The sequence below is a fragment of the Leptodactylus fuscus genome, chromosome 8, assembly GCF_031893055.1.
Source record: "Leptodactylus fuscus isolate aLepFus1 chromosome 8, aLepFus1.hap2, whole genome shotgun sequence".
In the NCBI taxonomy this organism is placed as follows: Eukaryota; Metazoa; Chordata; class Amphibia; order Anura; family Leptodactylidae; genus Leptodactylus; species Leptodactylus fuscus.
Genome location: NC_134272.1, coordinates 64,774,574 through 64,787,170, shown reverse-complemented (window position 1 = coordinate 64,787,170; position 12,597 = coordinate 64,774,574). Strand labels below are relative to the sequence as shown.

At 40.3% G+C, this 12,597-nt stretch overlaps 3 protein-coding genes across 3 annotated transcripts in view; 1 reads left to right on the top strand and 2 right to left on the bottom strand.

Annotated features, from left to right (window-relative positions):
• SH3BP4 (SH3 domain binding protein 4) overlaps positions 1-217 on the top strand; it is a 111,252-nt gene extending 111,035 nt beyond the window's left edge. The window contains exon 6 of the transcript XR_012717329.1: positions 198-217. The gene's annotated coding sequence lies outside the window, so the exon portion shown is untranslated. The remainder of the gene's footprint in view (positions 1-197) is intronic.
• Positions 218-5,931: 5,714 nt separating this feature from the next.
• Positions 5,932-8,083, bottom strand: LOC142217255 (UDP-glucuronosyltransferase 1A6-like). Its single transcript, XM_075285450.1, has 2 exons — positions 7,211-8,083; positions 5,932-5,967 (listed from the first exon to the last, which is right to left on the bottom strand). The coding sequence occupies exons 1-2, from the start codon at positions 8,081-8,083 to the stop codon at positions 5,932-5,934; spliced, it is 909 nt and encodes a 302-aa protein (XP_075141551.1).
• Positions 8,084-9,856: 1,773 nt separating this feature from the next.
• Positions 9,857-10,750, bottom strand: LOC142217254 (UDP-glucuronosyltransferase 1A6-like). Its single transcript, XM_075285448.1, has one exon. It carries the CDS (start codon positions 10,748-10,750, stop codon positions 9,857-9,859), a length of 894 nt encoding a protein of 297 aa, XP_075141549.1.
• Between the last annotated feature and the right edge of the window lie 1,847 nt (positions 10,751-12,597).

The window sequence follows — 12,597 nt, the reverse complement described above, 5'->3', positions numbered from 1 at the left end:
GCGCTGGTAAGTCTGAGGGGGTATGAACTGTAAGCCTTTTACCCTTGTGCATCACTGCTAAGCCGAATGGATATAGCCAGGCGTACTTAATCTCTTTAGCTCTTAAGGCATCCAATAAGGGTTTCAGGATTCTGCGTTTTGCTAGTATGGAGGGTGCAACATCCTGGTATATAGCAATTTCAGTGTCTCCAAAGGAGATTGTTGGTTTATTTCTGACGGCTGCCAGAATCTCTGCAACATCTGGAAACGTGAGGAGGCCACAGATAATGTCTCTCGGTGGAGCGCCCTGCTGCGGTTTAGGTTTGAGAGCACGGTGGATCCTCTCGATTTGGATCTTGTTGGCTCTGTCAGGGCCTAGCAAGTCAGTGAAAATTTGCAATGCAAGTTCATTCAAGTCCTCTGCAGTATTTTGTTCAGGGACACCCTTAAGCCTAATATTCTTCCTCCTCCCCCTGTTTTCTTGATCTTCTATCAGTATTAGTGATCTATCAATATATTCTTTATATACGTGCATTCTGGCAGCCATAGTTGTAGAATGGTTTGTAATGGCGGCTGTACTATGTTCTAAGGAAGAGACGCGTTGGCCTATGCTGTTTATATCTGACCTGATCGCTGCTAGTTCTTCCATCACCGGAGTCAGGGCTCTAGCAAGGGCTTTCTGTAACACGGACAGCGTGACTACCGTTTGTCCTTCAGCTGCTTGTGTAGTGATATCAGGCGGCGCGATCTCTTCCATGTCAGAATCGTCGTCATGTTCGTCTTCCTGCCTCACGGCCGGCGCCATTTTAGAAGGACCTGCTGGGGAGTAGGCCGTTTTCTTTTTGATAAATCTCTGTATGTCTCCTTGTTGTTTGCTTGTTCGCGGGGTACCCGGAGGGTCAGTGCCCCTCTCTTTGTTAAATTTGTCCATTTTTGAAGCCGGGAAAGTGCTGTGAGAGCTGGTTCGGGGTCTAGCGTGACGGAGCTCTACAGCTAAGCAGCCATCACCAAGCGCGGTCAGACTCCGCCCACACTAGACTGTGATAGGATGGAGGTCTCACAGTGACAACCCGCAGGAGACCGTCACACATGGCACCAACATGTCCCTTCATCAATAATCTCCTCCTTTAGGAATTAAATGGACTCTAGATAACTGCACAGTAACTAAGATGCTGTGCCCATTGTTGAATCGGCATATGTATTGTGCCCTCTAAGATAGATTTGTAAATTGAGAGACTGTGCCCTGACACTGCATAACGTACCCATATACATAACGTACCCGAATGTTGCTTCATTCATGGTTGAAACCATTGGCAATCAATCAAGACAACAGACTTGTCACCATTAAGATGGTTAGACAACATTTTTAAAACTCCGCAAATTTTCCAATAGCATTGACGGACCTGCGCAGTCGGCCATTTTCCTGTGGCCTCTCCCGTTAACCACAGGAAAATGGCCAACAGACATGCGCAGTCGGCACTTTTGTACCAAGAGAAGAGGAGCGCGAAGGGAAGAGGCGGAGGCGGTGAAGAAGACCGAGGCTGTTGCTGGAGAGTTTTCAAGCCCTCAGTGCTGTTTGAGTGCTGGGGAACGCCCCCAGTGCTGCGAGAAAACTCATTTGCATAAGGAAGAAAGAAGAAATTCCTCAGGAACGGTGGTGCGAATCAGAATAATGAAGGAAATAGAAGAATAGCCTTTTTTAAGGCTATTCATACATGTATTTAGTTTAAAAAGGGTATTCTAATGATACAATCCCTTTAATAAAGGGGTCCACAGCCCTATACTTAGGCACTGCACACTATTTTAGGGCGACACAGTTTGGTGTTTCTCATACAGTTCTTTGTTTCCATTTACATTGCTAAAGAGTTGTTTAATAAAATGTCTGCCTCCTGCCATCAATTATTTGCTATTGAATTTAAAGGGGTATTCCACTTTCTACAATTAGGTCATCAATAATAGATCTGCGGAAACCTGTCACCCAGGACCTCTGCAGATCACCGGTACCGATGCCGCCAACGAACACCATGTTGGGCATTATAAGTTTTGGAAAACCAAGAAAAAAAATCATATTGCAAGAGCCAGATGGCCGTTTTGCAGAGAAGTTGCACATAGATGACCTCTTTCTTCAGGAAATCTGAAGCCAGTTGCATCCATGGCAACATTCTGACTAGTACATTCTTCACATTGGGCAAACATTATCTTATCTGACGCATACTGAGCCAATGGCTGGCATCAGAAGGAACAACAAGCAGCTTCGCTCCATTCACTTGTATAATAGATGACATGATTATCATGGCGACCACCCTAAATAACAATGATTGCATCACCATTGCTGAAGAGAATCATCCATTTACCTTAATGACCTGCTTTATCTAGTAAGTTAGTTTGGAAATTTGTCAAACTAAGTTGTTGGTTAACTCACAGTTTTTTGAGGTCTGGGTACAAAATGTACCATTTACTCCGTGTTATGAAGAGTATGAAGGGGTAAAATCAATAAATGGTCTCTTTGAACTATCATATCAAAGATGATATGTCAATGCAATACACTCTCCATTTACATGAAACTATGAGTTGCCCTGGTAGCAGCACCAGTCCAGAAATAACATTTCTAGCCCTCTTTGCAGCTAATAATAATAATAATAAATTTTATTTATATAGCGCCAACATATTCCGCAGCGCTGTACAATTTGTAGGGTTCAAATACAGACAGAAAGATACATAAAGAAAGTCATTTCACACACTGGGACTGAGGGCCCTGCTCGCAAGAGCTTACAATCTATGAGGTAGAGGGGGTGACGCAAGAGGTAGCAGGGGCGACATTGCTTATACAGAGGTCATACAATGTTGTAATAGAGGTTACTGTCATTACATAAACATAAAACGTTATGAGCCGTCACTAGTGGTGTCCTTTTACATGTGGATGGAGCTTAGACCTATAAAGTTAGCCTGAAATGGCATCATATCATGTGGGGAAATGTGGGAGCAGGGACAGAGGAGGGTTAGATTTTGGGGATTCTAATTATAGTACGGAAGGGTTTACATTAGAATTTGTGATAGGCTTGTCTGAAAAGATGCATCTTTAGTTTGCGTTTGAAACTGTAGAAATTGGGAGTTAATCTGATTGTCCGGGGTAGAGCATTCCAGAGAAGTGGTGCAACTCGGGAGAAGTCTTGTATACGAGCTATGAAACTTCCTATTCATATATTCATATATGCAGTATATTATTTATTGTTTAAAGAGGACCTTTCATGCAGGGGTATAACTTGAGGGGGTGCAGAGGGTGCAGTCACACCTGGGCGCAGGAGCCTTAGGTGGGCCCGTAAGCACTGGCATCAGTATTGAGATTGCAGCTTCCATCTGGCCTATAAACCAAGGAGACGCACAGATTACCCCTAACCACACTAAGGGTGATTAAACTTATTAGCACCAGTAACCATCACTACAAGAATACTCTGTAGGGATGAGGTAGGGGACCCGGACAAAAGACTTTACTTACACCACTGCTTTCATGTCCTCATCAATGTGTGGTATTATATACTGCTAGAACGTCAACAGTGCGCTGAATTCAATGCATTTCCCAGTTTGTGCCCCAGGGCTGGAGATATCAGTGCTGTTAATTTCAGCACTGATATCTCCCCACAGCCAGAAGGGCATTCTTCATTGTTCATCATCATCGCTGGGCTATGAGGAACCCCCCCCCCCCCATATCGACAGGACTCTAACATACTCTTGTACTGACAGAGGGGGGTATTCCTTACTGCCAAGTGATAATATTGAACTCTGAGGAATACCCTTCTGATAGTGGGGAGATATTGGTGCTGAAATTAACAGCACTAATATCTCCAGCACCAGGGCACATACTGGAAAATGCACTGAATTCAGCGCACTGTCGGCTTTCTAACAGTATATAAAACCGCACATTCATGAGGACATGAAAGTTCCTCATTAATAATATACTGAAAAAATAACAGAATATCTACAAATGGTAAGTCCATAAAGGCCTATTCATAAACAAACACTACCTAGAAACAAAACCGCGTGCACGCATATATATATATATATATATATATATATATATATATATACATACAGTCCTATGAAAAAGTTTGGGCACCCCTATTAATCTTAATCATTTTTTGTTCTAAATATTTTGGTGTTTGCAACAGCCATTTCAGTTTGATATATCTAATAACTGATGGACACAGTAATATTTCAGGATTGAAATGAGGTTTATTGTACTAACAGAAAATGTGCAATATGCATTAAACCAAAATTTGACTGGTGCAAAAGTATGGGCACCTCAACAGAAAAGTGACATTAATATTTAGTAGATCCTCCTTTTGCAAAGATAACAGCCTCTAGTCGCCTCCTGTAGCTTTTAATCAGTTCCTGGATCCTGGATGAAGGTATTTTGGACCATTCCTCTTTACAAAACAATTCAAGTTCAGTTAAGTTAGATGGTCGCCGAGCATGGACAGCCCGCTTCAGATCATCCCACAGATGTTCAATGATATTCAGGTCTGGGGACTGGGATGGCCATTCCAGAACATTGTAATTGTTCCTCTGCATGAATGCCTGAGGATTTGGAGCGGTGTTTTGGATCATTGTCTTGCTGAAATATCCATCCCCGGGGTAACTTCAACTTCGTCACTGATTCTTGAACATTATTCTGAAGAATCTGCTGATACTGAGTGGAATCCATGCGACCCTCAACTTTAACAAGATTCCCGGTGCCGGCATTGGCCACACAGCCCCAAAGCATGATGGAACCTCCACCAAATTTTACAGTGGGTAGCATGTGTTTTTCTTGTAATGCTGTTTTTTTTGGACGCCATGCATAATGCCTTTTTGTATGACCAAACAACTCAATCTTTGTTTCATCAGTCCACAGGAACTTCTTCCAAAATGAAGCTGGCTTGTCCAAATGTGCTTCTGCATGCCTCAGGAGACTCTGTTTGTGGCGTGCTTGCAGAAACGGCTTCTTTCTTATCACTCTCCCATACAGCTTCTCCTTGTGCAAAGTGCGCTGTATTTTTGACCGATGCACAGTGACACCATCTGCAGCAAGATGATGCTGCAGCTCTTTGGAGGTGGTCTGTGGATTGTCCTTGACTGTTCTCACCATTCTTCTTCTCTGCCTTTCTGATATTTTTCTTGGCCTGCCACTTCTGGACTTAACAAGAACTGTCCCTGTGGTCTTCCATTTCCTTACTATGTTCCTCACAGTGGAAACTGACAAGTTAAATCTCTGAGACAACTTTTTGTATCCTTCCCCTGAACAACTATGTTGGACAATCTTTGTTTTCAGATCATTTGAGAGTTGTTTTGAGTAGCTCATGATGCCACTCTTCAGAGGAGATTCAAATAGGAGAACAACTTGCAATTGGCCACCTTAAATACCTTTTCTCATGATTGGATACACCTGGCTATGAAATTCAAAGCTCAGTGAGGTTACAAAACCAATTTTGTGCTTCAGTAAGTCAGTAAAAAGTAGTTAGGAGTATTCAAATCAGTAAAATGATAAGGGTGCCCATACTTTTGCACCGGTCAAATTTTGGTTTAATGCATATTGCACATTTTCTGTTAGTACAATAAACCTCATTTCAATCCTGAAATATTACTGTGTCCATCAGTTATTAGATATATCAAACTGAAATGGCTGCTGCAAACACCAAAATATTTAGAACTAAAAATGATTAAGATTAATAGGGGTGCCCAAACTTTTTCATAGGACTGTATATATATATATATATATATATATATATATATATATATATATATATATATATATATATATATATATATATATGAGTGCACAAAACATTAGCATCATACCCAAGTAACAAATGTGTATTGCATATACAAAGAAATGACATCAATGCACTACCACATACACTGACAGATAACATGGTATGTGTGATCACAATGAAAATGTATGAAAAAAGACTGAGACTACACGTTGAGAAAACACATTGTTTTTGCTTGGTGCTGCGGAAACAAAAATTGCATTTTACAGTACTAACAAAGTTAGGGCGGGTTCACACCTGCGCACGGTCTCCACTTTCAGGTTTCCATCTTCTGCCTGAGAAACTGGACACGAGACGGAAACCGGCAGCCATTTTTCAAACCCACTCATTTGCAACAAAAACTCACAATGAGGCTTTGGTACATTTTTTTTCTGCAGCATTTTATACCAGAATTTTTCTACATGGAGCTTTAGTCTAAAAAGTTATTTTTTTTTCCATGTATTGTGGTCACACATAACGTGTCATCTGTCACTGTATGTGACAGTCCAATAATACTATTTTTTGTTCCTGGAGTATTATGCTATTTTGTATAGATACTTTTTTGTTAATTTGCAGCAGTCTGTAAGAGGTCACGGGACCAGGGGGGTCCTTTCTCTCAATGTTAACCATCTCGAGTGGCACATTTTTTTGGTCTGTTCTGCTTGCATATAGGCAAATGGCCTGTCAAGACCGTTTGTGCTGAGGAGCGGAACAAGGCAGGGGTGACCCCTGTTGATTCTTCTCTTCACATTAGCCATTGAGCCTCTGGCCTGTAGGATCAGAATATTCACAGAGCGCAAAGGCTTTTAGTTGTGCAGATATAAAAAGCTCTGGAATGCTTTACCCCGGACAATCAGATTAACTCCCAATTTCTACAGATTCAAGCGCAAACTAAAAACACATCTTTTCAGACAGACCTATCACAATTCCTAATATAAACCCTTCCGTATCGTAATTAGAATCCCTAAAATGAACCCTTCTCTGTTCACACTCCCCCATTACTCCACACGATATGACGCCGTTACAGACTAGCTTTGTATGTCCAGGCATCATCTCCACGTTAAAGGATACAACTGGTTACGGCTCATAAAGTTTTATGTTTGTGTAATGACAGTCACCTCTATTACAAAAGTGTCTGTTCTCTGTATAAGCAACTCTGCCCCCCCCCCGCTACCTTTTGTGTCACCCCCTCTACCTCATAGATTGTAAGCTCCTGCGAGCAGGGCCCTCAGTCCCATTGTGTGAATTGGCTATTTCTCTAAAATGTATCTTTTTTGTCTGTACTCGAACCCTACAAATTGTACACTGATGCGGAATATGTTGGCGCTCTATAAATAAAATTTATTATTATTATTACAATCAGAGCAAGGAACATGATGCCATATGATATGATACTTTAGTAACAAATTAAATTTTGCACAATTTAATAAAAAAAATGTACAAACAAAAGTGGTTCTTACTTTGGGCAGGGACTTCCGTAGACCACAGTTGATGCCTCCAACAAAAACCATGTTTGGCATGATTGGTTTAGGGTACTCAAAGATAAAATCATATCTGAGAAGCCACATGGAAGATCTGCTGAGAAGCTGTACAGGGGTGACATCTTTTTTCAGGAACCCTGTAGTCAATCTCACCCAAGGAGAATAAATAGTTCCACAATAATACGTCTCTAGCAACCTGATCATCAAATTGTTCACACGTTCAATAAATGTCATCTTATCTGAAGACTTACTAAACAGTCTAGGTACATAGGAAATTGGGGTTTCACAGTGAGCACTTCCATAGTCATATGCACAGGGTAACCCCCTTAGAAAATTCACATTTGGCAGGTCAAGATGTTCAGCTAATATTACTCCACATAGTGAAGCTGGATCTGTAAGTACGGCATCAAACTTCTCATCCCGAAGTTTTTCAATGAGCTCCTGGTTGAGCAATAAACTCTCACATATTTTGTAAAGCATATTAACTAAAACCATCATGCTATCTAGCATTTCAATAGCTACCCAGGGGAAATGTGAAGGAAAGGTAAAGTGCTGTTTCCCAAACTTCTCCAACTGGGTTTTCATCTCTTGGCTAGTGTACGGAACAGAGAAGGTCCGTACAGTGTATTTTTCTGATCCACCCAAACTTAAACTGCTTTCAGGTATAACAACCAATACATCATGTCCATTTTGAGTCAGTTTTTCTACCAGAGGACGCATGCTGAGCCAGTGACTTCCATCCATAGGAATAACAAGTAGCTTCCCCCCATCTGCTGGGTTAAGGATCACATAAAATAGCAAAAGAATTGTAGAAAAGGAAAATTTTGACAAATCCATGTCTGCAGGAATCCAAAGTGAATGAGAAGAATTACACTAATGACAATAACTTCTATTTATCTGGTAGGTGTGCCGAAAACTGTAAGCCAGTGCCAAATATACAAACCTCGTATAATGAATAGCTAGATATTTAATCTTTAATCGAGAATGCGACAGCAAAAACTCCAACAATTGGTCTTCACTAGAGATGAGCGAGTAGTACTCGATCGAGTAGGTATTCGATCAAAAACTACGGTATTTGAAATACTCGTGCTCGATCGAGTACCACTCGCTATTCGAATGGAAAAGTTTGATGCAGAACCAGCATTGATTGGCCGAATGCTATACAGTCGGCCAATCAACGCTGGTTCTTCTCCTACCTTTAGAAGTCTTCTCCGTGCAGCTTCCCCGCAGTGTCTTCCGGCGCTGAATTCACTCTGCCAGGCATCGGGCCTGGGCAGAGCCGACTGCGCATGCCCGCTTGTAGTGCGGGCATGCGCAGTTGGCTCTGCCCAGGCCCGGTGCCTGGCAGAGTGAATTCAGAGCTGGAAGATGCCGCGGGGACGCTGCACGGAGAAGACGTCTCGGAGGATCAAGCCCAACCCTCACTCGTGGTATAAGTATAATTTGATCGAATGTTGCCTATCCCTGAAACGAGCATTTTCCCCCCATAGACTATAATAGGGTTCGATATTCGATTCGAGTAGTCGAATATTGAGGGGCTACTAGAAACGAATATCGAATCTCGAACATTTTACTGTTCGCTCATCTCTAGTCTTCACTCTTCCATGACATTTATAGAGTGTTGTAACAAGAAGAGCGGCTGCTACACATTGGTACACATGGTCAGCCGTGTCCTAACTTTTTTAGATGTGTGATGTTCCATTGCGAATACCAAATGATTGTATTCTTTCCATATTCTTTACAGAGAGTACCCTACAGCAGTAATGTGTTGGATAGCAAAGTACAGATGAATTTTTAATCTATGTAGGCTATTAAATTAATAACAATGAACTTTTAGTTATTTAAACCATAGCTGTAGCCGTCCTATGGTTCTCCAGTCCATAGGCAGCAGTCTTAAGAGTTTCCTGCCTGCACATGCCCAGTAGAGATCATGATGCAGCCCATGTTACCTGGGATTGTACTACACATTGTATCAGTCAAGAAACACCGGGCACATGCATGGAATATGGAGAAACTAGTACATGACAACAATAAACGGAGTCAATTGAATCTACAGGGATGGCAATTTAGACAGCACCGGGTGGCAATCCCACTTGTAGAGACTGACAAATCCAGGGTGCACTTGAGCCTCATCTGCATATCACAGCTTTTTCAAGGGAAAACTGCACCAATTTGACAATATAAAGGCTCAGAATAATGACTGAACTTGAAGGACCGGAATCTTTTTTTTTAATAATTATTAACTTCTGTAACTAGTTAACAGCACAAAACAAAGATCTAAGAAAGGAAAGTTCAAAATTGTTATTTGCATTCGGAAATACAAGTATTTGGTAAAACACACATATCAGGAACGCTGGTAGGTCTACATTTAAAGCTATAAGTATTAGATATTTCTATTAGTATAAATTCTATATACGAGCAGTGGCATATACTTTTACTTACTGACAATTTCTGGAACAAAAATTTACATCTACAAACAAATTGCACAAAAAATATAAATGAGTGCTTATTACAAAAAAAAAAAAAAATCTGAATGCCAATAGCTTATCTGTTGAAGGACATATTATGATATGATATGAAATTTAGGTTATACCTTATATTATGTACAATTTATGCTAAAAGTGTACAAACAAAAGTGGTTCTTACTTTGGGCAGGGACTTCTGTAGCTCACAGTTGATGCCGCCAATAAAAACCATATTTGGCATGATTGGTTTCGGATACTCAAAGACAAAGTCATATCTTAGAAGCCAAATGGAAGATCGGCTGAAAAGCTGTACAGGGGTGACATCTTTTTTCAGGAACTCCGTAGCCAATCTCACCCAATGAAAATATATAACTCGACAATAATACGGCTCTAGAAACCTGACCATCAAATTGTTCATCCGTTCAATAAAGGTCATCTTGTCTGAGGACTTACTAAACACCCTAGGCACATAGGAAAGTGGGGTTTCACACTGAGCACTATCATAGTCATATGCACAGGGTAATCCCCTTAGAAAATTCACATTTGGCAGGTCAAGATGCTCAGCTAATATTACTCCACATAGTAAAACTGGATCTGTAAAAATAACATCAAACTTCTCATCCCGAAGTTTTTGTATTAGCTCCTCATTGAGCAGTAAACTCTCACATACTTTGTAATACATTTTGAATATAGGCTTCAGGCTTTCTAGCATTTCAATGGCAATCCAGGGGAAATATGGTGTCATGATAAAGTGCTCTTTGGAAAGCTGTTGAAAGAGTTCACTTATCTCTTGCTTGGTGTATGGAATAGAGAAGGTATATACGGTGTACTTTTCTGATCCACCCATGGTTAAACTGCTTTCAGGCATAACAACAACAACCTCGTGTCCATGTTGGGTCAGTTTCTCCACCACAGGACACATGCTGAGCCAGTGACTCCCATCCACAGGGACAACAAGTAGCTTCCCCCCATCTGCTAGGTTAAAAATCATATAAAATATCAAAAGAGTAGTAGAAAAGAAAAACTTAGTAAAATCCATGATTGCTGGAGTTCAGTTTCTGAAGAAAAATCCATTTTATATGCACGCTTGATCACCAAAAATAGCAATCATCTGGTAGGTGTGCTGAAAACTGTCAAGAGGAAAAATGCCAAAATAAACTAACCTCATATATTCATTAACTAGAAATGTAACCCTTTAAAGACCACAATAGAAATAGTTTTGAACCCTACGACCACATTGCATTTGTTTAATTGACACCAAGACTCATAACTTTAATTTTACAGTCTTTGTATCTTTATATTCTCTTTATACAATAGTCTCTCTGTATAACATAAAAAGGTGTTTTAGAGGGAAGCATTTTGAGATAAATACACAGCTGAACACTAATATATAGGAGACATTGTTACAATTTTACCAAATAGGGCTTATTTATACCAAATTATACCAAATAGGGCAACACCACGTTGCAGCTGTTGGTGAATTTATTCTTTTGTTGGAAATTATAAAAATGATTCTAAACATGTTTATATGTAAGAACAGCGAGGCTCTGGAAGTCTCTGCCCCGGGAAGTGGTGATGGTGGATTCATTGAACAAGATCAAAGAGGGACTGGATGCCTTTCTTAAAGAGAAAAATATAACAGGTTATGGATTCTAGATTTTAAGGACATGTTGATCCAGGGTTTTTATACTGACTGCCAGATAGGAGTCAGGAAGGAATTTTTCCCCTGAAATGGGGCAATTGGCATAAGCCTCATGAGGTTTTTTTTTGCCTTCCCCTGGATCAACACTGGAGGAGACTATAGGGTTATAGGTTGGGCTTGATGGACTTATGTCTTCATCCAACCTCATCTACTATGTAACTATTATTGAATGGTCCAGTTTCGCACAAAGCTTAGTGAATATAAAATCTCACATAAATGGCATTGCTACATGTGTATGAATTAAACAATTAACTGTTATTAAAAGAAACACAAAACTGAGCCAGAATTGTTGTATTTAATCCAACCCAACACCTTACTAAGTAACAAAATATGTCCCATCAAAATAAGCTCTCATAACTACATTGATGGAAAAATTAGAATGTTATGGGTCTTCTGTAGATGCAAAGCAGAGTACCCCACAAACGTCATAGAGTCATATGCCAGGCTAGTATGTATCCTTACGCATATACATCTGTCGTATGATCAGATTATTCAAAAAGTCCTTCATGTGACAAAAAGTCCTTGATGATAAATACGTTAGCATCTACAGGAGGTAGCCTGTTTTATCCCCCATTGACACATTGGGCAGACAAAATTGTTCATTTTTAAAGATTATGAATAAATGTGTTTTATAGTGTTTAATTCAGACAAGATTTACTTTGTATAATTCTTAGATAATTACCCCTCTTTCTGATTTTTGTTTTGACTCTAGCAACTTGACCATCAAATTGTTAACATGTTCAATAAAGGTCATCTTGTCTGAGGACTTACTAAACAGCCTAGGCACATAGGAAAGTGGGGTTTCACACTGAGCACTTTCATAGTCATATGGAGAAGGCGATCCCACAATTCAGAGAATCTGGAGAAATCCATGTGTACAGAATGTACTGGAGCAGTATATAGATGTTTTAGAACAACATATACTCCCATCTAAAGAACATCTCTTTCAAGGAAGGCCTTACATATTTTAGTAAGGCAGTGCTAAACCACATAATACATCCATCACAATAGCTTGCCTTTGAAACAGAAGAGTCTAGGTGGCCGCCTGCAGTCCAGAACTTCCACCAATAGAAAACATATGCTGCATTATGAAACAATACATCTGGGAAAGAAGACCCGGGACTGTTGGATAGCTAGAATCCTAGATCAGTCAAAAATGAGACATTATTCTCCCAAAACTTAAA

Excerpts from the sequence above, each read along its gene's own strand:
- LOC142217255 (XM_075285450.1), bottom strand. The coding sequence starts at position 8,083 with ATGGATTTGTCAAAATTTTCCTTTTCTACAATTCTTTTGCTATTTTAT. Across the intron at positions 5,968-7,210 it reads CCAAAGTAAGAACCACTTTT|CACCAAGCAAAAACAATGTG; the intron begins GTTTGTACATTT and ends TTGTTTCCGCAG.
- LOC142217254 (XM_075285448.1), bottom strand. The coding sequence starts at position 10,750 with ATGGATTTTACTAAGTTTTTCTTTTCTACTACTCTTTTGATATTTTAT.